This window comes from Cucurbita pepo, chromosome LG06, assembly GCF_002806865.2.
Source record: "Cucurbita pepo subsp. pepo cultivar mu-cu-16 chromosome LG06, ASM280686v2, whole genome shotgun sequence".
NCBI classification, from domain to species: domain Eukaryota; kingdom Viridiplantae; phylum Streptophyta; class Magnoliopsida; order Cucurbitales; family Cucurbitaceae; genus Cucurbita; species Cucurbita pepo.
Genome location: NC_036643.1, coordinates 2,739,273 through 2,765,608, shown reverse-complemented (window position 1 = coordinate 2,765,608; position 26,336 = coordinate 2,739,273). Strand labels below are relative to the sequence as shown.

General features: G+C 33.9%; 4 protein-coding genes and 1 pseudogene across 6 annotated transcripts in view; 2 read left to right on the top strand and 3 right to left on the bottom strand.

Moving 5' to 3' along the window:
- The window catches only part of LOC111796877 (symplekin-like), a 19,839-nt gene extending 13,882 nt beyond the window's left edge, over nt 1–5,957 (bottom strand). For both annotated transcript variants that reach the window (XM_023679672.1, XM_023679673.1), the window contains exons 1-5: nt 5,526–5,957; nt 3,897–4,056; nt 3,523–3,615; nt 2,004–2,106; nt 1,675–1,834 (exon numbers count right to left, since the gene is read on the bottom strand). In XM_023679672.1, coding sequence (XP_023535440.1) covers nt 1,675–1,834; nt 2,004–2,106; nt 3,523–3,615; nt 3,897–4,056; nt 5,526–5,728 — 719 coding nt within the window. In that variant the 5' untranslated portion in view covers nt 5,729–5,957. The remainder of the gene's footprint in view (nt 1–1,674; nt 1,835–2,003; nt 2,107–3,522; nt 3,616–3,896; nt 4,057–5,525) is intronic.
- A 659-nt stretch (nt 5,958–6,616) lies between these two features.
- On the top strand, nt 6,617–9,029 carry LOC111796876 (ubiquitin-fold modifier-conjugating enzyme 1-like). 2 transcript variants are annotated; one of them, XM_023679671.1, is made up of 4 exons: nt 6,695–7,124; nt 7,221–7,282; nt 8,301–8,430; nt 8,769–9,029. In XM_023679671.1, exons 1-3 carry the CDS (start codon nt 6,792–6,794, stop codon nt 8,425–8,427), a joined length of 522 nt encoding a protein of 173 aa, XP_023535439.1. In that variant the 5' UTR covers nt 6,695–6,791; the 3' UTR covers nt 8,428–8,430; nt 8,769–9,029. The 2 variants fall into 2 exon arrangements, with proteins under 2 accessions (XP_023535437.1, XP_023535439.1); XM_023679669.1 differs by lacking the exon at nt 8,769–9,029 and having other exon boundaries at nt 6,617–7,124; nt 8,301–8,630.
- Nucleotides 9,030–10,378: 1,349 nt separating this feature from the next.
- Nucleotides 10,379–11,188, bottom strand: LOC111797482 (uncharacterized protein At5g65660-like). The gene is made up of 2 exons (XM_023680491.1): nt 10,876–11,188; nt 10,379–10,696 (listed from the first exon to the last, which is right to left on the bottom strand). The coding sequence occupies exons 1-2, from the start codon at nt 11,107–11,109 to the stop codon at nt 10,532–10,534; spliced, it is 399 nt and encodes a 132-aa protein (XP_023536259.1). The 5' UTR covers nt 11,110–11,188; the 3' UTR covers nt 10,379–10,531.
- Nucleotides 11,189–13,550: 2,362 nt separating this feature from the next.
- On the bottom strand, nt 13,551–15,007 carry LOC111797342 (transcription factor bHLH93-like). The gene is made up of 4 exons (XM_023680322.1): nt 14,392–15,007; nt 14,145–14,309; nt 13,899–14,066; nt 13,551–13,814 (listed from the first exon to the last, which is right to left on the bottom strand). The coding sequence occupies exons 1-4, from the start codon at nt 14,923–14,925 to the stop codon at nt 13,728–13,730; spliced, it is 954 nt and encodes a 317-aa protein (XP_023536090.1). The 5' UTR covers nt 14,926–15,007; the 3' UTR covers nt 13,551–13,727.
- A 5,547-nt stretch (nt 15,008–20,554) lies between these two features.
- On the top strand, nt 20,555–26,146 carry LOC111797058 (annotated as a pseudogene).
- Nucleotides 26,147–26,336: the final 190 nt, after the last annotated feature.

Sequence of the window (26,336 nt, the reverse complement as noted above, 5' to 3'; positions counted from 1 at the left end):
AAAAAAAAAAAAAAAAAAAAAAAAAAAAAAAAAAAAAAAAAAAAAACTATGGTCTGAAATATGCAATTTCAAGAGGAAAAAACTATTAAGAGCCTTAAGAATGATAGCAGAAAGTAACTGCTGATCAAGTAAGACGTGAAATGAAGGAAAATATCTGCAATGATGAAACTTTTCTTATAGAAATTAATGAAATTCAGCAAAAATCTTTATGATGAAAGAAAAATTTATTGAATTAATTCCCCATCACATAAAACCAAAATCTTGGATGCTTTACAGCCTGCCACTATCAAGACTCAACTTCACACATTTAATGGATAAACAGACTATATAAGCTCACCCTCACCCGTCTGCAAGATCAACATTTTCTAAGTGACGATTGTAACTGCTGTCCGAAATTACTTAAAAAGCTGAACCACAAAAGTCGTAGTAATGTGATTGAATTAAAAGTCAAGCCCTCAGAATCTGGATTGTTTATATTGTAGCTTATGCAAGTTAAGTACTTGATATATTATAATGTGATAGCTAAATAGATTCAGAATGATGAGCTCTTGCATCAAACAAATTAAAAAACTAAGTGCAATCTTAATTCTTACAAGCGAATCACATAAGCTATGAGTAAGCAGATGTACATAACAAATGCCGGTTAAAAGAAATAAGCAAAACTCCAAACCATATTGACCAAGAAAACAGGCATAACATAAAGAACAAAAGTAGAAAATAACATATTGCTAAAACGTCAGAAATTGCTGGTTAAAATGAAATATTTTATTATCTCAAGTAAAATGTGTATCAATGTCAAAATAAAAGTACACATTCAATTAATAGCTGTAATTCCCTGTATGCATATAGAGCGTAGGAAACTGTGATAAATGGTTTCGTTAACAGTTTACAACGTATAAACTGCACTGGGTCACCTTCCATCCCATTCACACAAGTAATCATTACACCAGTTATCCATTCCTATCCCTGGCCACTGGTGCTCCAAAGTACCCAAACAATTTTGCAGTCTAACACCATCTAGCATTGCTACTCCATTTTCTGAATCATCAATGAAGTATTATCCAATGCCACTAAATCCTCTAAAGTGAGCTTGTCAGCATGCAGCACTGAACGTCACAAACAAGCAGCTGAACTTGTTCAATGACCTGATCCAGGCTTCAATTGTCCCTTCACAATTTTCAAGATAGTAATGACGAGGACAAAATAAAGGTTACTGCTATGTGCTAAAGTTTTGAGGCCTCCACCGATCTGACATAATATGTGGCATGTGGATTCAGAACATATTTATATATTTACCCCCAAACATTCAGGCAACAAAGGAAAATAACAAACAGTACAGACAATACGAGGAAATCATTAACCCAAAATTAAACGCAAAGGCCCTACACAGGTTAAATACACAAGTATGTTATTTAAATTACCATTAAGTATACAAGTTATATTCATCTAAGCAAAGTAATTCAGTGACAAACCAAAATGACATTCACAATACACCGTTAGTAGTAATGATGAAAACGTTTGGATCACAATGTCGTTCCTCATACACGTGCAGAATTTCTCTAAACCTCACAGAGATCGTATGTGCAACAATGAACAACCAAACATAAATTGAAGATGGCAAACTGCCATCAACTAATAAAATAACCAGATATGAGAAAGAGTGAGAGGGCTCACCTACTGACAATTGTTACTGTGTATGTACCAGCAACAGAACTGGTCTGCAACAAATTCAACAGAATACCAAGCATCCTATTAGCTTCCGACGCTAGCACAACTGGATCCAATATCGGAAACCCACCAGCAAGCCATGAAATGTTAAAAACATCCCCATTTCCTGTTTGTACGCAGGATCAAGTTAAATTTCAATCAAACAATCTTCCATAAAAAGATGCAAGCATATATTTACCTTCAAGCTAAAAGACTAAAAAAAATGATAAATGTTACAATGTGAAGCAAAAAAAAACTTAAAAGCAGGCACACATTCGTGATGTCTAAATGCATACCTTCTGAGATAGCTTTTTGTGGATCATTTGTATCGGATGTAAAAAGTAGAACATATGTTTCCAAAAATTTCAAAGCCAGCAACCTCTTCCCGACAGAACCAGGCTACAATATCACATTTAAGCAGCTTCAAGGTCAGAACAGTTGGTAATTCTTCAAAAAGAAATACTGAAAACTAAATCAATTATGTAAAGCATTTCTTATCCCAAAAAAATGTTCAATTATGTATAACTTCCAATGAGTAAAATGAAAGGCATGGAAGTGGTCCGGAAAGATTAAACACACAACACTCACCGTAAGCTTTTTTTAATTCAGAAGTAAACCAATCAATAAGTTAACAAAAGTATGACACAGGGCCCATTTGGATCGCAAATACCGTTTCATGGGTATAAATAATAAATATCCGGTATTTGAATTTTCAGGATGATAAATGTTTGTATTTTTGGATAGGCAGAAAAAATAATGTCTCGGATTTAAATGTATGTGTTTGAATGTGCAAAATAATAAAGGACTGAAAATTAAATGTTTCTGTTCATCTTGCAGGATTTGTTCTTGGGATTTTAAAAATATGTTTATGAACTAAATACATTTTTTTAAAATGACTAGAAAAATTGTCTAAAATCTAATTTGGTTAGAATATTTTTTCCTTATAACTAAATAAAGTCAAATTTATACAATTATTATATGCATTGTATACAAACAAAAGTTTCAATGATAAATTTTCTACCTAATTTTTCTTCATCTTTTATCTTTACCTTATGGCTTTTATCATTGCGCATTGAACTTAAATTAAACAATTTAAAATCAACCTACAAATTTCACTCTCTATTTTTAAATTTAATTACAAATTAAAAATATATAAGCCATCAAATATCACGTGCTCATTTTTTTACTCTCCAAATAGAATAATATACATTAAATCATTGTATATGTTTTTCTTATTAAAAAATTAATTTAGATTATTAGATTCAATTTGAAGAATATTTAAATTAATTAAAATCGTTATACTAAAATTAATTTATACATTAATCAAAAAGTAATTATTGAGTAATTTCTCTCTAGTCTCTCCTATTCATATTCAAATGAAAAAAAATCTCCTCTCCAAGAAGAACTACAAATTTCCATGGTTCATGAGATATTTTCATCAAAGGATAATACTTACCTAGGTTTTAAAAAGTAAACATCCATGAAACAAACATGGTTTTTTGAATCCTTCCCAAAACCCATCTCAAAACTCATGAAACAAACATGGCCTAAAAACATATATTAAGATTTTGTGCATACACAACACACACATACATGTACACGGAGAGGAAGAAGAGAGTGAAGAAAAAAATATAAAAAATTAAAAGTCAAACACATACATTTAAATCCGACAATCCAAGACATTATTATAAGCCTTTTTCCCATAAAAGGTAACAACAAGAAGTTTGAAAGAAGAAAGAAGAAAGAGAGATCCACGTTTTAAAATAAAAACAATAGCAGAAAGTTTCAAGGACCGGCAGTTGGGCATTTACATACCTCTATGGCAATTGCCAAAACCTCATCTTTAAACTTCAGTATCCTCATCCACAGTTCTTCAAGCCATCTCTCAACTTTACCCCGTCGATGCAACTGAGGAATTTAAAAGTTACCATCTAATTTGTGATGTTACAAATTAAGTTACACACACACACACACACACACACATACATATATATCTTCATACTAATGACATTGACAAGAGGCAAGAATAATTATACATAAATATAACGGTTGATTGACCTTCTCAAACCATGTTGGCAGGCAATGGAAGATAAATTAAACATAATTCAGAAGAAAAACAAATCAAGCATTAAAAGTTCAGTAAGCCCAATAGTTCAAAAATTTCTTCAACTTTAAGCAAAAGGAGAAACCTGCAATGTCATCTCTCTTAAAGCACCACAAAATAATTTTTGCCCACTAGTAATTGATTGTCCTGCTACAATAGAGTCTTCATCCTTTAAAGATGCCAATAAAACTGACATTAACAGAGGAGAATGTTCCATGGCTCTCAATCCAATGTCTTCAATCACCCTGAGGATTTTGTGTAAAGTGAAAGCAGTTAAGGTATAAATAAATGGAAGAAAAATATTTCCAGCAGCTAACATGCTTGAGAATAGAAGTAGAAGAATTTAAGTTACAAAAGAAGCCCAAGTGGACAAGATATGTGGTTGCTCTGAAATGCAAACATAATTGTACAAGTAAAATGAACTTGATTTAACCAGGTGTATTAATTGATCAAGGACTTTGTTTTTATGTATATATACAAATAAGAAACTATGATTTCATCGAGAAAAAAGGAAAAACAAGAAAATTGGCCTTCAAAAGGACAGCGTAGCAAAAGAAACCTCAAAGCTAACTATACAAAAGGGGGGTTCCAATCCAAAATAATAAGACTTAGAAACAGAGGCATTAAGTTAAAATTGACCAATCCTCCTTCCAAGAACACTCCAAATCCCCAAAAGTCTTTTGCTCCTCTCCAGCCAAGGAGATAAATATTGATCTCAGACAGAAGTAAGGCAAGATACAGCTAACAAATTCACATATGCTAAAAGTCAACAATTTAGATGAGCTAAAGTTGACTGCACATCGAGAAGAAATAAAAATGAATCTACAATAAACAAACCGACTATCCCATTAAGAATATATTGAAATTACTACATTTATCCTAACCTGTGTGTGTTTTTTTAATATGAAACAATTTCCCTTTGTCGAATAGGTAGTTACACGAGAGAAGGACAATAAATCTCCCAATCAACAATAACTGATGGAGACACAAAACTCCAAGTACTGAGAATAAGTGTGAGCACGAATTTTGAAATTCTCCCAGGTTCACACACATGCCCCTCCTTGAAAGGAGCTCGATAAATGAACCGGAAGAACGAGGACAAAGTCTCCTTAGAGCACAGCATTTAAATTCAAATTGTTCCGGCATCAAACTACAAACTTTTAGATTAAAATTTATTCTAACCAATCAACTTTTGTCTTTCAGTATGACAATTGAACGTGTACCATAATATGAGATAATAATTTCAAACACCTCTAATATTACCTCCTCTCCAATTTAAATTAATATCCACAGGCTGGGACCAATTCTCATAATCAAAGACAGGCAAAAAAGTGGAATGCTGATAATATATTGACAACGAAAATTCATCCCTAACCTTAAGGTTTGAGTTATTTAAAGTCCAGTGACCATAGCTTGATATCGTTAATCGAAATTTGATGCCGTAAATAAATACACTACCTACCAAGTAATATGGACGAGCACAATATGTAATAGACAAAATTACAGTTTAAAGTTAACCGATATTTTTGCAGATACTGCAGTATATCCAATACAAAAGTGCATTTTCCCTTGTAGTGGAAAATAGTTTTCACCAAACTTATCGTCTCGCTTCACTATTTATTAACGTTGAACTAGGACTAGGGGAAATGTTATAATAAGCATAAATAATACAAGATACATACAACAGAATGAAAATTTAGGGTTTCGAACTCACTCAATTAACAATTTACGTAGTAAGCTCTCGGGGGAAGACTGAAGCTCGACCAAGTAGGAGTAGAGCTCTGCTGCGAAAGATGGCTCGATGGCTAGTATGATATCCTTCACCTGCTTCAAAGATGAAATCTTCACCGTTAAATCGCCGTGGTTGTTAGCGGCGGCGAGGAGAGACAGTGCTCTTTCTCTAAAAACTCCTGCCATAGTAGACCTAGAAGGAAAAACTAGCTATGAAACAAAAATGGTGAGAGGTTAAATGGGGATGTGTGGAGGCTTTGAAGGAACAGGGAAATTTATTCCGGGAAAGAACAGGAAACCGACGGAGAATCAACCGGAGCGATGTGGTTGTGAGAGAATTTAAGCAAGCAGATGAGACGACGGCCTGGCGCGAAGGGCAGGCATATGTATATCACGTGGCTATGGCAATGCGAAATTGAACGTACGCCCCTTTTCACATTTTTATATCAGATTATTTTTTAATCAATTCTAGGGTTTCTTTCTTATTTTTACAAAAAAAAAAAAAAAACTAAATTAATAAAAATCTCTCCCATTTTAAAATTTTTTAAAAAGTTTCAAAAATAATTTTAAATTTTTTAAAAAATTAAAAAATATCTTACTTTTTCAAGAAAAATAATAAATAATTTATTTCTATTCTACTTTTTTACCGTGTAACTTTTTAAAAACTTAAAAAATACTTCTAATCTTTTAATTTTAAGACAGTTTCAAAAATACTAATGAATTTTTAAAAACAATATTAAAAATAAAGATAATATAATGGGGCGCAGTAAAAAAAAATTATAACATAATAAATATATTTTTATTTTTTTTAAGTGAGAGGATATTAATGGAACTTTTTAAATTTTAAAAAATATTTTTTAAACCAAGGGGAAGGGATATTTTTCATATTTTATTATTGTGTTTTATAAAACACATTATTTTATCATCATATATTATAAAAAAATATTCGTTAATTTAGGGAATGATCATGTATTTATAATAAAAGAATATTCTCTCGGTTTATATGAGGTCTCTTGGAGGAGTCCGAATCAAATGAGAGCTTATGTTCAAACGGACAATATCACAACAGAGAAGGTGTTCATCTAACAGTTGTAATTTCGAAAATGCCCTCTCTGTGAACTTCCAAGAGGCACAAGGTACCATTCCACTTTGGGAATCAGAACAATCAATGGACGGCCACGAGCCATAAAAGGGAGTTGCAGGAACCGACGCAAGTCGGAATCTCGGTTAGCGTTAGCAGAGAAGAAGTATGGAGGGTTGGGATCCGAATACCAAGTCGACGCTTACCCAAATCCCTCTGCTAACGACGAAAGCCGGGCCCAGAGATGGTGCGCCATGGACGCAGAGGTTGAAGGAGGAGTACAAGGCATTGATCGCGTACACTCAGATGAACAAGTCAAATGACAACGACTGGTTCAGGATATCGGCTGCGAATCCAGAGGGAACACGATGGATCGGAAAGTGCTGGTACATCCACAACCTTCTCAAGTATGAATTCGATCTTCAATTCGATATTCCTGTCACGTATCCGTCCACCGCGCCAGAGCTCGAGCTGCCGGAGCTCGATGGAAAAACACAGAAGGTTTGAGTTCGATCGAATTCGATTGTTTGAAGAATTTACGTTATTCGTAGTTCAAATTTGGAACTCATTTTGACTGGATGTTGTGAATTATTTCAGATGTATAGAGGCGGAAAGATCTGCTTAACCATTCATTTCAAGCCTCTCTGGGCGAAAAACTGGTAATTTCGCTTGTCTTTCTTTGAATGATGGCCTGCTCAGAACTGCTCACTTTCAGGAAAGGCCTATTATATAAGTTTTACTTTGTGTTAGTTTTCAATTAGAAGTTTAAACAGTCTCAGCTTTAGGCACAATGCATGCTTCCTTTGATCCGTGTCCCAACAGGGTCTGTTCTTCCAAATTGTTAACAGTGAACGTCGTATTTTGAATGGAAAACCCATAGGTTCTGATTTCCCAGTTATTCTACTTTGGAACCAGTTTTGTTCGCAATGGAACTTTGTTAGAAATGAGGACTCTCCACGCATGACATTGTTGGCTTCCCCAAAAGGCCTCATACTACATGGAGATGTATTTCTAACTTATAAATTCATGATCAACTCCTTAATAGCCAATGTGGGACTCCTGTTCCAACAATCTTCAACAATCCTCCCCTCGAACAAAGTATACTATAGAGCCTCCCTTGAGGCCTATGGAGCCCTCGAACAGCCTCCTCTTAATCGAGATTTGACTCTTTCTCTGGAACCCTCAAACAAAGTCTTTGTTCAACACTTGAGTCACTTTTGACTACAATTTCGGGGTCCCAACTTCTTTGTTCGACAATTGAGAATTCTTTTACATGGCTAAGTTAAGGGTATGGCTCTGATACCATGTTAGGAATCACGACTCTCCACAATGGTATGATATTGTCCACTTTGAGCATAAGCTCTCATGGCTTTGCTTTGGGCTTCCCTAAAAGACCTCACACCAATGGAGATGTATTTGTTACTTATAAACTCATGATCAACTCCTTAATTAGCCGACGTGGGACTCCTTTCCCAACAATCCTCAACAAACTTTATCTTTCATGAATCATGTGGTCGTTTTTAGTTAAACCAATACGTTGAGGATTCAAAACCTTCAAAGTATTACCATTTTGGGGCTGTTGTTGGGCATTGCACTTTGTTTTCCAGCTTGTCATTGACATGATCTAGGCCTACTGGGTAAAGAAATGGCCATCCTGATTTGGGATTTATTTTGCAGTCCTAGGTTTGGAATAGCTCACGCTCTTTGTTTGGGACTTGCACCATGGCTTGCTGCTGAGGTTCCAGTTCTAGTCGATTCTGGTATGATCAAGCACAAAGATAACACATCGACCAGTGAATCTTAGCAGGTATATAAACTTGTCATGGCCATAAAACTGAAACTTTTGACCTTGTACATTTGTCGACAATTGGAAAATAAACATTTCAGCTCCCCAGTGTTGTAATTTAGAGGTTGTCTTTCGACTTCCCAGCCCACAAAGCAACTGCATACACGTAGCTATATATTTACTGGGATTCAGTTCATAAATGTCGCTACATCAGCTAATCACCTTCTGTTTGCCATTATTCTCTCTTGGGTTTTTGAGTCGTAGTGTAGTTTACCTCCAAAAGCGATCCCGAGTGGATCGTGTCGATAATCCTCCTTGTGTAGCCTAACTTGATCCAGTTACAACTTCCATCGTTGCAGAAGAATGGAGAAAGAAAAAAGGTCTGTTTTAGGACACCACCAAAATGAGTTCAGCTAGCGTAGGTGCATACTTGGACGGGTGCAACCATGATGAATGCTGCTCCAAACCAGGCTGAGAATGTTGCCTGTGGCTCGTTTACACCATCCTCGGTTCCAGCCACCTGATTTTGCCACAAGATTTAAGCTCAAAATGGCATAGTTAAGACCTCATTTGACAACCCCTTAATTTCAGTTTTTTTTTTTTTTTTTTTTTTTTTTTTTTTTTTTTNTCAAATTGTTCCTTAGGAATGGTGAGGACACAAACGTAGTTTTTTAAAATTAAACGGTTATCCAACCATCCCAAGAGAGTAAGCCAGGAGGCTATTAGTCCCAAACTCGATAGCATTCCAGATATCGAACTCCTTTTCCCTCGAGTCGATTCAATGAAGTCATAATAACCCATACCTGAAGAAAGGGGGCCACATCTCCATCTTGAATAGACAGAATATGGCGCTTTGGCATTAGATAATGCATTAAACTAAGAGGTCTTTCTTCATTTCCCCAACATATTGAGTACCAAGAATGACCATTTCCTTCCTAGCAAGATTCATATCTATACTGATGGAAGAAGTCATATAGTATGAATTTGGGAATTATGACAGACAAACCTAATGAGTGTTTTGTTGACGATTGCATACATGTCGTGCACGACACAAGGAATGATAATCTCGGGCTTTGATGTCCCGCATATGTTAGGGAGAGGTTTTCACACCCTTATAAGAAATGTTTCATTCTCCGCTCAAATTGATATGGGACCTCACAATCCAGCCCCTCTTGGGCCAACATCCTTACTGACACACCGCCTGATGTCTATCTCTAATACCATTTGTATCCGCTCAAGCTCACCACTAGTAGATATTGTTTTCTTTGGCTTTCCCTTTCGAGCTCAAGTTTTAAAATGCATTTATTAGGGAGAAATCTCCACACCGAAATGTTTCATTCCCCTCTCCAACGGATGTAGGATTTCACATTAAATTTGTCCAAATCTGGTGGAATTGATCATGTTTTAATAGAATTCTCAAGAGTCTTAAAAAAAGAAATGTGAATTGACTGGAAGACTAATTCTTTGCGTGCAGAATAATGAAAAGGAAAAGAAAAGAAGAAGAGATTGTGGGGACAAGATGATTTTGAAGACAACCTGCTGAAGAACCGGTTCGAAAAGCATGCGCATAAAACGGCACGTGCGTAGTACACGTACAACCCAGCAACATCAGGCCACGCGTGCGACAGTATTATCCGTGTTCCGATGTTTCTCCTTCCCATTTCCACTTCGCTCTCTTGCATCATTCCCACGCAACTCCACTAATGGGCCGCATTCAAAATGGGCCTTCTTTTTCTCTCTACCTACCACGGCCCATTCATTCCAACTTTCTTTCTTCTTTTTTAAATATTTATTAAACACCTTTTAAGATTTTAAAATATATATATTAAACACATTATATAATAACATATATTATTAAAAAAATTATACAAAAATAAATTTTTATTTGTCGAACAAAACTGAAAAAAGAAAAAGATTTTAATGTTGGAATTAAAAAAAAAAACTTTTATTTAATTGTTCGCCACTAAAATGGAATGTTCAATCAATAAATTAATCAAATAAAATTCCAAAAACAGAATTTCTCCATGTACATATTAGGAGTTAATTAAGAGAAATATTTGAAAATTGCTACAAATTCCAAAGGAATAATGGAATATTCAAATTCATATGAACAAAAACGACATTAATTTGAAGGGAGAGCTACGGAAATACTCTGAGAAGGTTTCTGTATTACAATTTCTACCAACGGCGCCGCCACACACGGCGGACATGCCATTGCTATAAACCTCGGAACCTCGTCGCCGGGCATCAACACCGTCAGGCTTGCCGGCCGATTCTCCTTCCATATCTTTTATTTAGAAAAAAAAAAAAAAAGATATAAAGGAAACATCAAAAACTAATAATAAGATTTATTCGATATTTAAATTCTTAGTTTAAAAAATAAATAAAAAAATAAAAAAATTCCCCGGCGGAACAAAACGCACCGTATGGACTAGCTAAACAAGAAGTAGAATGAACAAAACGCACCGTATGGATTGGGGAGAATTTATCAGGCGGCGAGAAGGCGGGGGTTTCCGGCGGAATAGAAGGATGACGGTGGTCGGCGTGATCGGGACAGCCGAGAATTGATCGGAGCTTTTCCCAGTGAAGACAACAAGAAAAGAAACAACACATGCAGAACAAAAATGTCAACAAAAGAACCAAACCAACTGGAAAACTCAAAGAGGCGGAATCCTGTGCTTCGCGATCATCGTATTCCATTTCTTGTATCTCTCGATCTTCCTCCGATCAAATTCTGCAGATTTGTTGATGACAATTCAATTTATGCACAAAAATATTTTATTTTAATTTATTTATTTAATCGGCATGGGTAATGGGTTATGGGTATTAATTGAAAACGACCCGCTTCACTTTACATAACCAAACAAAAAATAAAAAATAAATAAATAAAAAATCTCAATTTACGTACAGTACGGACTCAAGTGGGCTCTTTTTTAATATAATTAAAATTTCATAAAATAAAACCTAATAAAGTTTATTTATTTTTAATATATATATATAATTAAAACATTATCATAATTTCACATCCATCAATAAGGCATTGTTTTAAAAAGAGAGCCGCTTTAATTCTTGTCACCACCTTTGGTGCAAGTAAGTTTAATTATGATAATGTTTAAATAATTTGTGTTTAATTTAAATTAATTAGTAGTCTTTTGAAACACAAACACTATCCTATCACTTTAATCATGTGCTTTTAATTTGTCACCTAATTACAGGTTCCAATACCTTCAAATTTCACCCACTCCCAATCATTACATATTTCTTTTTTAATAAATAAATAAATAATATTTTATTTTTATTCACAAGGATTCCATTTATTGCTTAATACCATTTTAAAATAGCTTGGATTTCTAATTTTATTTTTAATCACATGGGTTATTTTCCATTCATCTTAGATTAAAAAATTAAGGTAAAAAAAGATAAATATTTATTTATTTTTATCTATTTTTAGAGACGTCTATTGGTGGGACTCGTAAACCTTCCTCTCCTCATCTCTAACTCTTATTTAATTTTCATTTATTTTTGTCGAGAATGAGACAAAAAAAAAATCTCCATATTTTTATATATGTATTTTAAAAAGTATATTCATATTAAATATTTGTAATATATAATTTTTATTTTTTAAATAAATTTTTAATAAAAAAAATTGCAAAATATCTTAATAGGACATAATATAGTGCTTAATTTCTAAAATCCAAATTTTAATCTTGCATGGCGTATATATATATATATATATATATACACACATATAAATAAAGTGAGCCCTACATGTAATAGGAACATGACAATGATATAATCTTTTTTCTCGATGTCATTTAGCTATCAAAGCTCCCTACCTTATCTCGAAATTAAGTAGAGATTCTACATCCTGTTCGGGGTGAGTCTATTGAGGATGGTTAATTTAGTGGAAGATCATGGATTTAAAAGTGAGGAATACTATCTCCACTGTCATGAGGCATTTTGGGAAGCCCAAAGCAAAGCGACGAGGCCTTATGCTCAAAAGTAGACAATATCATACCATTGTAGAGAGTCTGATTCCTAACAAGGTCTAGTGTTGTTAAGCAAAACTTTATAAAGTTACTGGGGAATGCATATATGTTTAATCACTATAGGAAGTTAGAGTGGATTAGTAATGGCAACCTCGTGGATTTCCGTAGCAGAAATTAGGTTATGGTCTTTTTCACATGAATTCATTCCACTAGAGAGTACAAGATAGAGATAAAGGACAACACATTATCCTTTATTTCTTTATTTCCTAAGATATTATTTATATACACAATATGTTATTAAAATAAAACCTTATATTAATATTAAAACAGCGTGGGGTCCATATTATAAGATATGGTTTTAAAATTTTATTTGGGTAACAGATAGTGGAATTTTAAAGCACAAAGTGAAACCCTGTCAAAATGGGGTTTCGCATCATGCTTGCCTTGCTGGACTGTCTGATGACGTGTCCCCTGTCGGATGAGACACGCCACCATCATCACATTGCCGCAACCTTTGGAAGATGGTCGTTCCTTGCCTGTACTTAATTCACTAATTAAATGCGTTTTATTAGAGTTTAATATTATTAATATACTTGGGCCTTGATATTATAATGGGCCGCAGCAGAACTGAGAATTCGGGCCCGATTCTGCCTCCAAGCCCAGGCCCATTCAAGTTCTGAAAAAAAAGCAGACTACAGCTGGCTTTTGAAAAGCATGCCTAAAAGCTGATCAATGAATCTTTGTGATTCCGTGTACGAATCACAGCCGTACATCAATTTTCTGTTTATAAATAAGCACCGAACAGTACAATTGAAATAAATAAATAATTATAAATAATAAAAAAAAAAAAACCTAACTTCTAATATTTTATATTAAAATAATCTTTTTTTTTTTTTGGGCGCTAATTATTTGTTAAATTGAATACACATTTATTATTAAAACAATGTAACAGCCAAAACTCACCGCTAACAGATAGTGTCAGCTTTAGCTCGTTACTTATCTCGTCAGTCTCATGATTTGAAAAGGTGTTCGTTCGAAGTTTTCACACACTTATAAGAAATGTTTCACTCTCCTCTCGATTTCACATCCCACAAGCTTAGATTCCAAGTGGTATAAAAGGTGTACTAGCATCAAGGACGTTAGCCCCTAAGGGAGTGAATTGTGAGATTCCACGTTAGCAGGAGATAAGAGTTATAAGCGTATGGAAACCTCTCTTTAACAGATACGTTTTAAAACTATGAGACTAACGACGATAGATAACGATTCAAAGTAGACGATATTTGTTAGTGATGGGCATGGGCTGTTACATCAAATCTAATTAGATTTGTTCTACGGGCATCTTCCTCCGTACCCAGTATTTTGAAATAACGCTTGCTTTACTTCTTCTGTGCTCATACGACGTCTTTGCTCCTCTCCCTATTTGATCACACGTAAATACAATCCCAAAACAAAATATAAGAACATGCAAGGAGAAACAAGCAGGAATGGTTATTTAGCTACNTCAGAACAAGAAGCTTGGATGGCGAAGTCATTGAAGCAGCTAATGACACAGTGCTGAATATCAAGCCCCAACGCTTCGAGGGTTTGGACAGTGGACAGCAACAGCCCTGGCTTGGCCGCACAGCAAATCTCTATCCCAGTCTCCCCCGCTCGCCTCTCCACATTAAACTGCAAATTTTGAAAACCCTAATTAAAAACCTAAACCACAATTAATAATTACAATTAACCTAATTAATCGCGCATTACCTTAGCCGAATTTCTCACCAAATATTCATTCCTTTTTAAATCTCTCAAAATCCCCAACTTATTCGGATCATTCCCCGCTTCAATTTCCCTCTGCAAATTCTTGATTTTCTCCACCAGTTCCTTCACGTACTCAATCGCGTCCGCGAGAATCGCAGTTCGATCCATCTAAATTACAATTTTAATTTAATTTTTAAGTAATTATTAACATTAAATTAATAATAATAATAATAATAATAAATAAATAAACCTTGCTGATTTTGGGGACAATGGATCGGAGCATGGAGAGGCGATCATTGAGGCGCTTCCTCCGCCGTCTCTCCGCCATGAGATTCTTCGACGGCTGCCCCTGAAGCTTCTTCCGATTGGAATTCACGACTTTTGGCCCAAAATCGCCGGCGTTGGGAACGATTTCTTCAGGAGATTGAACAGCTTCCACTTTACAATTGGCCTGAACTTCAAGATTATGAATTTCATCCTCCAGAATTCCAAGCTCCTCCTCTTCCATATTCATAATCGGATATTCCCCATTATAAACCTCAAAACTCATCGAATCGCCAGTACTCGCCGCCGCCGCCGCCGCCGCCGCCGTAAACTGATCGGCGGGAAAAGAATACTGACCTTGGCCATTAAGAAGGTAACTAAGGTTCAGCTCATCCATTGGCATAGAATCAGAGCAATCAAAATTCCAGGCATTAATGTCCGTGGGCATTGCAAATTCCCAATTGATTTCTCTTTTGAAAGCTAAGAGTTCTTCAAACAAGTAGTGTTCATTGAGCTCCATTTTTGTGTCTGTTCACTCAGTTGATAAAAGGTTGGAGAATATATAGAGGCAAATCAATGATTTTGACCAAATACTTGGTGGCAGAAGACCGTGTCAGAATTTGTATGGCCACAAAACGGGAGAGTAAGAAATGATATTAAATGAACAGTAATGAAGATGGGGCGCGGCGGGGGGTGGGGGCCTCATTGGCTCATACCATCCACATCCAGATGCCTCCAAATGTTTCTTTACTGCCACTCCCCCATTTTTTCAAATATTCAAATAGAGTTGGTAGGCCGTGTTTTTTTCTACACTTTTCTTACTACTTATGTCCTTGTGACACCCTTCCATTAATTATCTCTAACCTTAGATCTAGATCGAGTTCAACGTTTAATATATATAAAAATAGTGTGTTAATTGGGAGACCTGAGAGTTATAACTGTTGGATGATGGAAGTCCCACGTCGACTAATCTAGGGAATGATGATGGGTTTATAAGTGAGAAATACTAACTGCATTGGTATGAGGCCTTTTGGGAAGCCCAAAGCAAAGCAAAGGCCATCAGAACTTATGCTCAAAGTAGACAATATCATACCATTGTGGAGAGTCGTGTTTGTCTTACATGCTATCATAGCCAAGCCCCTCCTCGAAGGTAGTCAAAAATGACTAAGACTCAAAAGGAGTCGAGCCTCGATTAAGGGGAGGCGTTGGATGGTGGAAGTCCTACATCGACTAATTTATGGAATGATCATGAGTTTATAAGGAATGTTTCGTTTCTCTCTCTAACTTGGGATCTCACACGGGTTGTGAGTAGAAATGTCTATGGAGCGGAGTAGAGATGAATAAATCTCCCCACCTCCAGGATTAAGTTCCTCGTAGATAATTAATATTCATATTAATAAAAATTTAATTTTTAAATATAACTTCGAGTAAATATCTATAAGTTATAATAAATCGATAATATTTTATAAATAAAATATATATATTATACCTAAAATTATTATATTTTAGAGATTTATTGAAACCTATAAATTATAAACAAGATAGTTTTACTCGATCAATTATTTTTTACATTAATTATCACCTCAAATGTCCATAATTTAATTTAAAATTTTATATAAATTTTAAATAACAATTTAGTCATAGAAATTTAACCCATTATATGTAAAAAAAAAAAAAAAAAATTAAATTATCTTTAAGTTATACCCGTCTTTTTTTTAGTAATTATTTAAAAAAAAAAAATAGTTTTGGGCTATTTTAACTAAAATTTTGAAATAAAAAAACACTTAATTTTCCATTATCCTTGTTTTAGATAATAATTAATAGTAGAAATATTAGTTATTTGGTTAATTGAATGGGAAATTAAAAGTTAAAATTTATAAGAAAAAAAAAAAAAAGTGGGGCCATAATATCTACCAATACTTCTCAAACTTCTAGCAAAAAGCCAAACTAATCATAACGCGGTTTCAAATTTTAATTACTCATGGCTGCAAGCTGGTTATCGTCTCGTGAATTAAATGGATGCCATCCACGTTTTTTTTTTTTTAAATAAAAAATTCAATTAATGTCCTAACCTTCTTATTACTTATTATAATTATTATTAACTTTTATTTTTAACCTTGTCATGAGTTAATATTCGAAGAAATTCATTTTTTTAATATATATTTTATAATAAGTTAAAACTCCATGTTACATCATATCCTAAAAAGTTGCCACGTGTTAAAAAGGACTCTAATTTTCAAACTTCACAGATAAAATTAATGCCAAATTCAATTTTTTAAGTTCTAATTAATAAATAATAAATTTTAATTTCTAATTCTGGTAAAAAATAATAATAATGAAAAATAGGGTTCCCCGGTTTGGTTCAACTGCGAGCAATTAAAAAAATGGCGGTCTGACTAAACCAATTAATTAAACCGTAGGCTTTACACGTCGACCAATACACTCGAGATCCAGCCAAAATTCTTCCATCTAATTCCCTATTTATTTTATTCCTTCAATGTTTTATTTAATTAATATCTTATAGTTAAGTTCATTTTGTCAAATTCATAATAATAATAATAATAATAATATATACTGCATTGAAACTTGAACCTAACACGCATGGAGAGATATCTTGTAATCTATAACGAAAAATCTCTCTTTAAATTATTTAATATAGTTTGATCGACAAATTTAAATATTAATACTAATATATACGCATATAACATGGCCATGGATTAACGAGTATATTAAATTATTTTCCAATTTTATTATATATGTTTATCCCATTATTAATTAATGATGCATATTTAATTTTTTTTTAATAAATTTGAATGATTATTGGAATATTATTCTCAATAATTCATGAGAAATGATGAAGTTATTATTATTGGCTGTTACTTATTATAATTTCTCTAATATCATTAAACTATTTAAAATAAATATATTTTTTTACAAAGATTTTACGTTTAAAAATATATTATTTTATTAAAAAAATTGCATGAACTATTGTCACTAAGACGTTTGTTTAATTTACAAGAATCTCTTTGAAACGAGACCAGTAATCTTTGTTCCAATGAATAATGAAATAGGGAGTAAATAAATAATATTTTCATTAGTTAAATCGAGAATTACCTTCCTTGTTTTCTTTCCGCTCCCCACCCCAATCCGCTCTTATTACACGAATATATCTATATAAATAAATAAATAAATATATATATATATATAAAATAAAAAAGTTAATAAAATATTTTTTTATTATGATTTATTATGATGTTTAATATTTTTAATAAAAGTTAGGTAAGAAAAATGCAATTTATCATTAAAATGGTTTGAAATGAATATTTAAAAAATATAATAAAAAGGAATTTGTTCAATAATTACTAATAAAAAATAGAAATAGAATTAGAATGAATATGTATTTTCATAAATATCTAAAAAATATAAATGAATTAAATATTAAAAATATAATAAAATATAATATAAATCAAATTAATATATAATGAAGTAAGATAAGAAAGGACGGAAGTGGAAGAAGGCAAGCAGAAGACTTGCAGAAGGGGAGAGAGAGGAGAGGGAGGAGAGAGAGGGACACGTCACGGACGGCGGTGGGAGAGAAAACCGTGGTTGTTTCATTTTCCCACCACCCGACACAGAGCTGTTTAATTCCCTTGTCTGTCCCACGGGAAAAACAGCTACCACAGCACACAATATCGAAACAAGAGGTTTCTGGTAATTCCGCCCAACTTCCCAAACCGCCATTTTCTCTCTCTATCTCTACATTTTCGTCTGTTAGCGCCTTTGTCTCTTTCCCTCCATCCTCACGACGACTTCCGCCACTAACCTCCAACCTCAGCGCTACAGTACCCCAACCAACCTTCACTCCTTTTATTTTATTTTTATTTATTTTTTAATTAATTTTTTTTAGGTTAGTTCTGGGATGCTGCCCGTGAATAAATTGAATAATGGTCCTCCTCCCTCCTCCCTGTCACGTGCTTTTTAAATTTTGTATTAAAAAAAAAAAAAAAAAAAAAAATTAGCTCTGTCTCTTCCATGGCCATGGCTTTGGTTTACGGAGTCACAGTCACAGACTCAATAAGGATTTCATGAATTATTCATCTTCTCTTTTTACTATTCAACATAATGTGGAAAACACATCCATCCGTGACTAACATAATTACTCTCCTTTTATTAATATTAATTTTTTCTTTTAACCATTTTAAAACATTTTTTAACGGACAAAATATTTTGTTTTCCTCTCCAACCGACATGGATCTTATAAATGATGGTTCGAGTACGTCCCGAGCATTATACTTTTAATCCAGAAATCCTTTCTCAAGAGTAGAACACCTATATGAACTCGATGGGCATCGAGATAAGCTTTTCTTCTCTCTTTTAGTTATCTGCCATTTTTTTTACGTGGATCATGACCATCTTGGTCTCTAAAGACATTCTTTATAAGTCCTATCTTTCCAGTAGTATTCTTCTTGCCAATGTTCGGTATTTTTTTTAGTCACATTCTCATGTTGGGTTAGTTGCCTCTATGAGTTATTTTAAAAGGGTTTGTGAGTGAGACTCGTTTTCTTCCTCATTTTATTCCATAGAAAAGCGAAAGTTCCCTCTCGAATAGATAGGAACGAAACATTTTTTACAAAGAGGGTGAGAATCTTTCTCTAGCAAATACCAGCTACATGTAGGCTTGAGCTGTTACATTATCGCTTCATCTATATCAAAATTATATGAATAATTATTATATATATATATATTTTGAAGGTGTATTTAAGACATGAAAATGTCTGTTACAAATTAAATAAATTGAAATTAATAAAATTTCCATTTGATTAAGAAAAAGAAACCTGCGGCAGTATATACGATTACGTACCAACACAACAAGAATATCAGATACTATAATTAGGGTTGTTTGGCGACTGGCGTAAGGTAGACTCAGTTTTAAAGATAACTCAAGTTTGTCTCGTACCAGTTTGTTTGGATACTGGCATAAGCAATTCAGCAAAACTAAGTCAATTTTGTCTTATTCCAATTTCCAACCACTAAATCTGGTCTTCAAATTTGTATGCCAGCTAATCCACAACAACAGGTCAATTCATATAAAGTCAATTTATTTATATACTATTGCTTACTAATTTAAATTCTATTAAAAAAAATAGAACCCCAATAAATCGTTTATTTAATTAATAATTATAATACATTTTAAATCCATACAAATTGTCTACAAAAAAAATACGCATTTTGTTTTAAATTTTAAATCATATTTTAGTTTATTTTAAATATATATATATATATATATATATATAATGTTTGGTAACAAATTATCTATCTTTAATAGATAAATAATTATGGTTTTTTCTTTATTCATTTATATAATTCAAATCATTAATAAAACTATATTTATGGATAATATTTTATTATTATTCGAGATCGAAGGCCATGTAATGTAATTTAGTCTTCAAAAACCAACAAAATTGCGTACTAATTAATAGCAATTTAATTTAGGGACGATTTGTCCAAAATCTTATGGAAATGTCTGTGTGATCCAAATAATAATATGAGATCTAAGCTTTCAACTCGTTCTAATTTTTTAATAAGAGATTTTTTTTTTAATTAATTTTATGAATCGAAATACTTTCATTATGCTATTCAACTTGATCTAAAATACCATAATATGATATCAATTTAGATACGAAGATTTTGGAGTAGATAGCATATGCAACTTTCTTTTAATTTTTGCGTGTTATTTATTATTTAATTAATTAAATAATATATAACCATAGAGGCTAAAAGAATAATTAAATATTCTTAATAATTAGCAAAAATGACAGTCTGATTTGAATCAAAATTAAATATTACTTTTTAAAATTTTTTAATTTAAAAGCAAAAATAAATTATAATAATAAAATGTGAAATTAGATAATTCTGATTTTGTCTTTAAAAATATGTAAAATGAAAAATAATGGATGTTTAATCAATGGAATTTTAAATTATATAAAATAAAAAACGCAAATATGAAATACCTCGTATTTTTCAAAATATAATCCAATTTTCCAAAAATGTCCTCGAGAGAAATATGTCGGCCCAATAACTCCTAAACCGAAAATAATGGCCCATTTATTTGGACACTTCCGAAGCTTAAATAGCCCATATGCTTAATGGGCCTTATTTAGAGAAAAGCCCAAAATGTCAAATGGCGGAACAGGTGTCAACACCACAGCGATTCACAGTCTTTCCTTCTCATGTTCGAATTTTCGCTCGTAATCCTTGAGAGGGAGGACGAAAATGGCTTCCGAACAGCAATCGACGGAGAGGCGTGAGCCAGTGGTCATCCACTACCAACAAACTACTCCGGCGAGTTTGGTGAAGACGATTGGCTCGTGGCGCGCGGTGTAACGTTGATCAATGGTTCAATGTCCGCCTTGTCTCATGGGCCGATCAGAGCAGCAGCAGCTAATGCCATGGCGTCCGTTTGTTAAATTCCAAAACTCTGAGAAATTTTTGCAAATTCAAATGCTATATTTAGAACTTTTCGCGTTTCGGTTTCATTGGAAGGGCTCAATCCGCGCGCTCTTGTCCGCGTGCGACCTTTAAGGACTCTGTTTCGGTTGCCTTTGTAACAGCGATGAACATTATTATATTTCCTCATTGTTAATTCTGTTTCTCGTTTTTTTAGAACTGTGTCGAAGATATTTTCTACCGCTACACGGCTCTCTTCGCCTTCTCCTCCTCCTCTGAGAGCCTCGTCGCGTCCTTCTTCTTCCTCTGTTATTTGCACTTTTCCCGCCTTTCTGGTAGATCAACTCAATTTCACGCCATGGCGTATCTTCATCGATTATTTCGGTTGTTTTTTTTTTGATCGGATGTACTAGTTTTTAGATGATGGGGTTTGATTTATCGAGAGAAACGTGTTTGATGGTTCTCGAAATGGATCATTGCGATTGTGTTAAATTCCTTATTGTCATCTGTCTGGCAGATCATGATTTTTTTGTTTTTGCGAACGAGGCCTTGAACGAACAGTATTTTGCTTTGCTTAATTGGCTTGTCTTATTAGCTTCTTCTATTGTTTTTCTTTTTCAACCATGGCGATCCCTTCGTTTTTTTGTTTTTTTTTGTTTTTTTTGTTTTTTTTTTTTTTTCAAAAGCTGCCTTGTTTTCACTTGCTTGATCGCAATTATTCTGATCTCCAGATATGGACGCTTCAGCGGGTCGAAGTTTGTATCCTTCTCACCGTACTAAAACTATTCATCTGGTATGTAACAAAATATTCTCTCTTCTGGTACTCATCATTCGGTCTGCATTTAAGTTCAATGGTTATTGTTATTATTTTTCATTAGTTTCAATCTACTGTTTGTATATGCAAGAATTCAAGCCCTATCAAAATTAAATTTACAGGTGAGGCATACCCAGGGATTTCATAATGTGGCAGGGGACATGAACGAATATCCATCTCTTGATTACTTTGATGCTCAAGTTACCTCTTTAGGATGGAAACAGGTAAGCCCTTAATCTGTTATCACGATTGACCAGCATTCTAAAAAGATTACATATTGGCTAATTTCATTGTTTATCATCTTGAATAAAAATGAAACTACAAATTGTTCTCTGAAGTCCAACGAACTGACGAATAATGAGTTTTTTTTCCTGGGAATTGAAGCAGGTTTGCAGTCTGCGGAAATATGTACAATCATGTGGTCTTTCTAAGAGAATTGAGTTGGTCATCACATCCCCCTTGTTCAGGTATCCCATCTTCAAAATGATTATGCGTTTTTCAGAAACTGGTTTAGAGATAAGTTATGGGGGTAAGCTTTTTATTTGTTAACTTGAACTCTCAGAAGATGGTGCGGAAGCTCATGAGATATAGTTGATAATCATGTCCAAAATGTATGAGCCAAAGCATAACAAGCTTTTGCCAATCTGAAATAAGGCAAATTGGGATTGATACATTTTTTGAGTTTGTTGGAAATTGATATATCAAAAGATTCCCGTCCTTTGAGTTCTTGTATTGAACGCATGATAATTTACTTAGATCTTTTCCATCGAACTATAAATCTATATTTACATCATGATAATTTAGGACTGCTTTTATTTATTTATTATTCTTACTTTTTATGTGTGTTTCCCGAGAGATTGTGTCAAAACATTTTTCCCCTCCTAAATTACAAGTTGTCAACTAGCATGAATCTTTGGTAAATTTTATAAATTTTTTCTTTATGCTTATTTCTCACTTTGGATGATTGAGCTTGTGTCTTTACTATGCAGAGGGCATTTTCATCTTTTAATTTCTCTCTCTCTCTCTCTCTCTCTCTCTCTCTCTCTCTATCCAAATGCTAAAATTTCAAGTTTTGCCTCATAATACTCATTGATCTGTCATGGTTGCTCGTAGGACTATGCAAACAGCGGTTGGAGCTTTTGGTGGTGACGTTTGCCCGGATGGCATAAATGTTCCTCCATTGATGGTGGCGAATGCAGGAAATAGCAACTGCCCTGCAATTTCAAGTTTGAATTGCCCGCCATTTTTGGCAGTTGAGCTTTGTCGGGAACACTTGGTATATTTTACAAATTCAAATCCAACTTCTCAAAATTTTACATGCAAACATTAAATTTTACTGGGGATTTAAACCTTTCCTTTGACAAGGAGTAACTCTGATTTTTGCCTCGTAGCTGATTCTCATATAATTATGCTCTTTAAATTCTCTCACGTTATATATTAATTAGAGAAGGACGTAAGTTGACAACAAAGTTGAAATGTAACCAATGGTGAGATAATGATTATTTTCCCTTGCATGCAAATATTTAATTGGATTTCTTTTGCATTTTTCTTGGCGTGTTTATTTTTCAGCTTTGAGAATACTTTACTCTTAGTTCTCATTTGATTGGATTGGAGCACCTTTTTGTTTTGGGTTGATTTCTTTTTTTTTTTTTTGTGTTTTTTTGGATGCCCTTGTTTCTGAATCAATGAAAACTTGATGTTTTTTTCATAAAGAAAAAATTAATCAAATCATTATATCTTTGTGCAGGGAGTTAACCCATGTGACAAGAGGCGAAGTATTGGGGGATGTCGGTCTCTTTTCCCTGCAATTGATTTTTCAATGGCAAGTTGCATTTGTTTTGTCCATGTTGCTGGATTATGTTGCTTTTCTCTGTGACTATTTTTCATCTCTATTTTTAGAATTCAACTTATTTTTATTAAAGAAAACATTGCTTTACTTTTTCTAGATTGAACACGATGAAGATATCCTGTGGAATTCAGACATCAGAGAAACCAACGATGAAGTTGCAGATAGGGGACTTAAATTTCTTAAATGGTAAATGTCTACTTCACTTATCTCTATGTTCTTTTTGTTTCTAGTTTTCGTTGCCCATCAGATGTCTGTGTCGTTAGCTCTGTTTGCAAATTATTCTCTTGGAGACAAAGATACTCGGGAATTAGGATAACCAATTAGCCCACTTGTTTTTGTTATGTGATTTTGTGCAATTCTTTTGGAACTATTCTCAACATGTTTGGGTTGTCCATTGCTCTCCCACAATGATCCTACCTGTTTTTTATCTCATGGTTGAGGGCCATTCTTTTAAAAGGGAGAATAGGCTTCTTTGGATGAACTTCATAAAAGCTTTCTGCTGGAGTGCTTGCCAGGCAAGACAGGAATCGTTGAAATTGTTTCTAACAAAAAAAAAAAAAGAAAAAAAACTTCTTTGGATGAACTTGATAAGGCTTTTATGTAGCTCCAAAGATTACACTTGACAAGTGTTAAAGTATTGATATAATTAAATTTTTCGTGATCTATTAGCTTAAATTGTTGGCTTTAGTGGTAATTTAACATGATGCTTTTGTGTTTCAACCCTATGTCATTTTTCCAATAATATTGATTCCCATTTATTGGTCTTTACAAATTTTCAAGCTTACAAATAAGGGGAGCGTTAAAGCACTACAAGTAATGTTGACAATGAGACACTTTTTCAGATGTTGGTGATATTTCCCCATTCCAGTCAGTTTTGTGTATTTTTCCTTCTGAATAAAATAAAAGATAGAAAACACTAACTGAATACGACTTCTTTATCGACTCTCTTGTTTTCCTTTTCTATTTTAGTGGTATGAATATTTCTTCAAATTCACACAATAATGTTGATAATAGGTCGATAGACATGTTCTATTAGTCAAGAATATCACAATATCCTTTTTTTTTTTTTTCCATTCTTCAAATTATGGTTTAAAAGTTCAATTTTTTTTTTCTTTGGATATTTTGAGCTTCTTGAATCTTTTATATAAAGTGCACGTCTGTCAATATGTAGTAGTAGTAGTAGATTGATTCGTTACATTTCCTTACTTATGAGACTTCTGGTCCATGGTCTGTATGAACTCATGTTTCTGGCTTGAATCGAAAAATTTGATACTCCTCCTGGCAGATACTAGGGATGTAATAGAGTAATAATGTTACAGCTGATAATTTTGTTAGTTATCCAGGGGGAATATCTTATCCCATTTGCTGTTTACTATATGAGGTTCCTGTTGTATCCAGGGGGAAGCCATGAGAATTGGAATGACCATAACAGGTTCTCTTCTGCGGTCAAGAGGTTGACCATGTTATCGTAATCTTCAAATTTTGGATTCCTTTGACATGAATAAACTAGTGCAATATCGTTTTCCAGTAGGGAAATTATTTGGATGTTAATGCTTTCCATTTGATAAACGTTGATGTGGCGCTTGTTGCAGCTTCCTATAGGTTCTTGCTGCTTGAATTTATTGTTCTTGCATATCATAATATGACAGCGTCTTCATTTCTTTATCTTTTGGTTTTCTACTCCGATCACCAGGCTTTGGACCCGGAAGGAGAAGGAGATTGCAATTGTCAGCCACTGTGGATTCTTATTTCATGTGTTGAGTGTGTTTGGGAACGACTGTCATCGTTCTATAGAGGATGAAATCTGCAAACAGTAAGCATTACTCTGATTAGGTCCAACATTGTTTATTGATGTTAAATGGGGATTTTAGAGGAGTATATATTGGCACACCATAACGATAGGATTCGTGTTCGTGCTGTTTAACGTGTACTACATTTTATATTAACGATCGAAATTCGATTTTGTTGTTCTCATTTGAAGCAGACTCACTTTTTTATGCAGGTTTGCCAACTGTGAGCTTCGTTCGTTTGTTCTTGTTGATTGGAGGTAAGGGTAAGCACATTCCTCAAATACGTCTTTCCCTGGTTCAGGTATTCATGCGTCTAGACTCCATCAATTTGGTACATCATTTGCAGCATGATCGGGTCAGAATCCTCACCGAGGACAACGACGACGAGGAGGACGACAACGAGGACGACGACGACGACGGCCAATTGCCCGAGACGATTACCTACGAAAGGAATCGATCTTCCCAGTGATGTTGCAGTCGAAAAACAGCATCCAGGAAGGGAGTTACAGATGAAGATGTGGGTGGAGGAAGATACTACATGGCACCATATTGAGAAACAAAGATTTCTAATTATTTTCTTCGTTTCCTCCCTGGGAGCTTTGATACTCCGACAGTGTTTCTCATGATTCAATATTGTTTTCATGAATTTTCTACCCAAATTCATTTTTGGGAGAAATATTTTATCTACAGGGCTTGTTATTAAGGCCTCCTCTTTCTGCAACTCAACTGGATTTGGAGGTGGAGACAAAATGTTTGTCTGTATCTCATCCATCAGCTGCTTTGCAGCCAACTTTTAACACCAATTTGATATGACAATATGATGATCGCTCTCTCTTCACTATCATTTCTGTCTTCCAATCCCCCTTCCATTCATTTATCCTTCACCCATGCATTTAAAACTAACACCCATTTTTAGCATGGGTTTTCAATCCGTCTAGTAAGAATGAACTTATTAGACGTAAAATTGAACTTATTAGACCGATAAATTTAAGAAGCTTAGGGAGTCGACCAAATGGTCTTCCCCCGGTTGA

Bases quoted from the DNA above. Each gene is read 5' to 3' on its own strand.
- LOC111797482 (XM_023680491.1), bottom strand. From the start codon at position 11,109: ATGGAATACGATGATCGCGAAGCACAGGATTCCGCCTCTTTGAGTTTT. The intron at 10,697-10,875 runs GTGCGTTTTGTT...TCTAAATAAAAG, and splicing joins AATTCTCCCCAATCCATACG to ATATGGAAGGAGAATCGGCC.
- LOC111796876 (XM_023679671.1), top strand. From the start codon at position 6,792: ATGGAGGGTTGGGATCCGAATACCAAGTCGACGCTTACCCAAATCCCT. The intron at 7,125-7,220 runs GTTTGAGTTCGA...GAATTATTTCAG, and splicing joins TCGATGGAAAAACACAGAAG to ATGTATAGAGGCGGAAAGAT. The intron at 7,283-8,300 runs GTAATTTCGCTT...TTTATTTTGCAG, and splicing joins CCTCTCTGGGCGAAAAACTG to TCCTAGGTTTGGAATAGCTC.